Source organism: Oculina patagonica, chromosome 11 (assembly GCF_052425735.1).
Source record: "Oculina patagonica isolate OP01 chromosome 11, crgOcupat, whole genome shotgun sequence".
Lineage (NCBI taxonomy): Eukaryota > Metazoa > Cnidaria > Anthozoa > Scleractinia > Oculinidae > Oculina > Oculina patagonica.
The window spans coordinates 1,684,456-1,686,324 of record NC_135768.1 but is presented as its reverse complement, the minus strand read 5'-3'; the positions used below and the strand labels follow the sequence as shown (position 1 = coordinate 1,686,324).

Below are 1,869 nucleotides of genomic sequence, written 5' to 3'. Positions count from 1 at the left end.
GTTTAAGACACGAACTTCTGATTTTCCTACTCTGTTTAAGACAGAATGCCAATTTTTGATACTCCGTCTAAGACATAAACAAGTACCGCACTGGCTTTATTGTGATCGTGAATTAAGCTAAGTATCAATGCCGAAATCAATGTAAGTCAGCAATACGAAAGAATTTGTGAAACTTTGGCTTGTTACATCTCTGCAGGCATATAAGCCTATCCTGTTTGACATTGGTCCATGCAAAGATACCCCGTTTAAGACAAAAAGAGGTGAAATATATACTCCGTTCAAGACAGAAAAGCCTGAAAACCATACCCTATCGGGCCGCACGTCCCCGTTAAGCCCTAATAAGGGAGTGCCCCCCGGGAACAGCTCTCGTAAGCTTGTAATTCTACTGGTCTTCCAGTGTAGCAGTTTCTATTGTTTTTGGGGGTAGGGGCATTGTTTCTGCTCAAAAGATCCAACTGGACCCACCACTTTAATGTGAGTGCATCTAATCAAATGCAAATCAATCAATCAATCAATCAATCAATCAATCAGTCAGTCAGTCAGTCAGTCAGTCAGTCAGTCAGTCAGTCAGTCAGTCAGTCAGTCAGTCATTAATCAATTAGCCAACGAAAGCGCAATTTTGTTTTCCTCTTTATTTATTTCTAACCCAGCCAAGACTAGTTAAATTACAATAATAACTCATTCTAACAAAACTTTTAGCCGTAATTTAAATCAATTTTGTTAAAGCTATTTATACTATCTCGAGAGCCGGTGTTTATTGTCGCCGACCCTGCGTTGAATTAAATAATCTTGCACTCTGTCTGAATGCACATATAATAAACAGTAGCGATAGCACGTGGTTTCAATTCATATAATTTTTTTTTACCATTTTGCTGACCACAGATAACTGCAGTAAGTAAATCTTTCATTTGTAGACTGCGAACATTCTTTATCAAGCATTGAACGGAAAGCAAGATAAAGAGAAATCGCCGCGGGAAACTGGAGACTAAGCAGTAAATCCCTCAGCTTGCTCCCAATTCCCACGCGGTCATTTACTTCTCTTCTTTTTTTTTCGCTCTTCGCTTGATAGGAAAGCATGCAAGTAAGTCTGTTGATTTGAGATCTGAGTCGTCTTAGATCTTACATCGGAGCTATTTACAGGGTTTAAAATCGATTAATATGTTTCTATGTACATTCATGTGGCGTATCTTCGGGTCCATTCCCTCGCTATCCTGTCGTGTTCTTCTCGGTTAGACACATATTGAGCGGCTATGCTTCCTACTAACGGATCCGCTGAAATAAAAAGCATAAATTATTATTTCCAACTTATATTCTTAATATAAGTCCTAAGGTGATGCAAGTCATATACTTTAGTGGTCTGACTGAAAGTGGAGGTTCAGTGCTGTCTGAACAACACAAAAGACTTCTAATGATGATGACTATGATGATGACGAAGACGACGACGATAACGATGATGATGATGATGATGATGATGATGATGACGATGATCTCTTATTTCAGCACTGCATGCTTTGTACAAACTGACTAGCATTATAATGCAAAGTTAGGACTAACTACAGGATTAGAAATATACACATGAACCATGAATCAAAGTAAGGGATATAATAAAAATTAAAATTAGAAACCATGCATCTTTTTAGGCACTAATTGAACACATAGAATATTACAGTGAAACGAACTCAACCGGGGCCACCCAACGTTTTTTAGCCAATCACAAGACAAGTTTTAAACAAAAGAATTGGAGTTCCTTGGTCAGGCAACCAATCACAGTGAAGGGCAATTTAAACTCTTCGCTTGACTGAATACGATGCGAAGGCACGCTAAAGTGTTGTTTTTACGGCAAAAATATAATTTTCTTCATTTCGTTTA

The 1,869-nt window shown here is 38.2% G+C and overlaps 1 protein-coding gene across 1 annotated transcript in view; it reads right to left on the bottom strand.

Moving 5' to 3' along the window:
* Positions 1-614: 614 nt before the first annotated feature.
* LOC144631211 (ubiquitin-conjugating enzyme E2 E2-like) overlaps positions 615-1,869 on the bottom strand; it is a 9,402-nt gene continuing 8,147 nt past the window's right edge. The window contains exon 7 of the mRNA XM_078489628.1: positions 615-1,272. Coding sequence (XP_078345754.1) covers positions 1,175-1,272 — 98 coding nt within the window. The 3' untranslated portion in view covers positions 615-1,174. The remainder of the gene's footprint in view (positions 1,273-1,869) is intronic.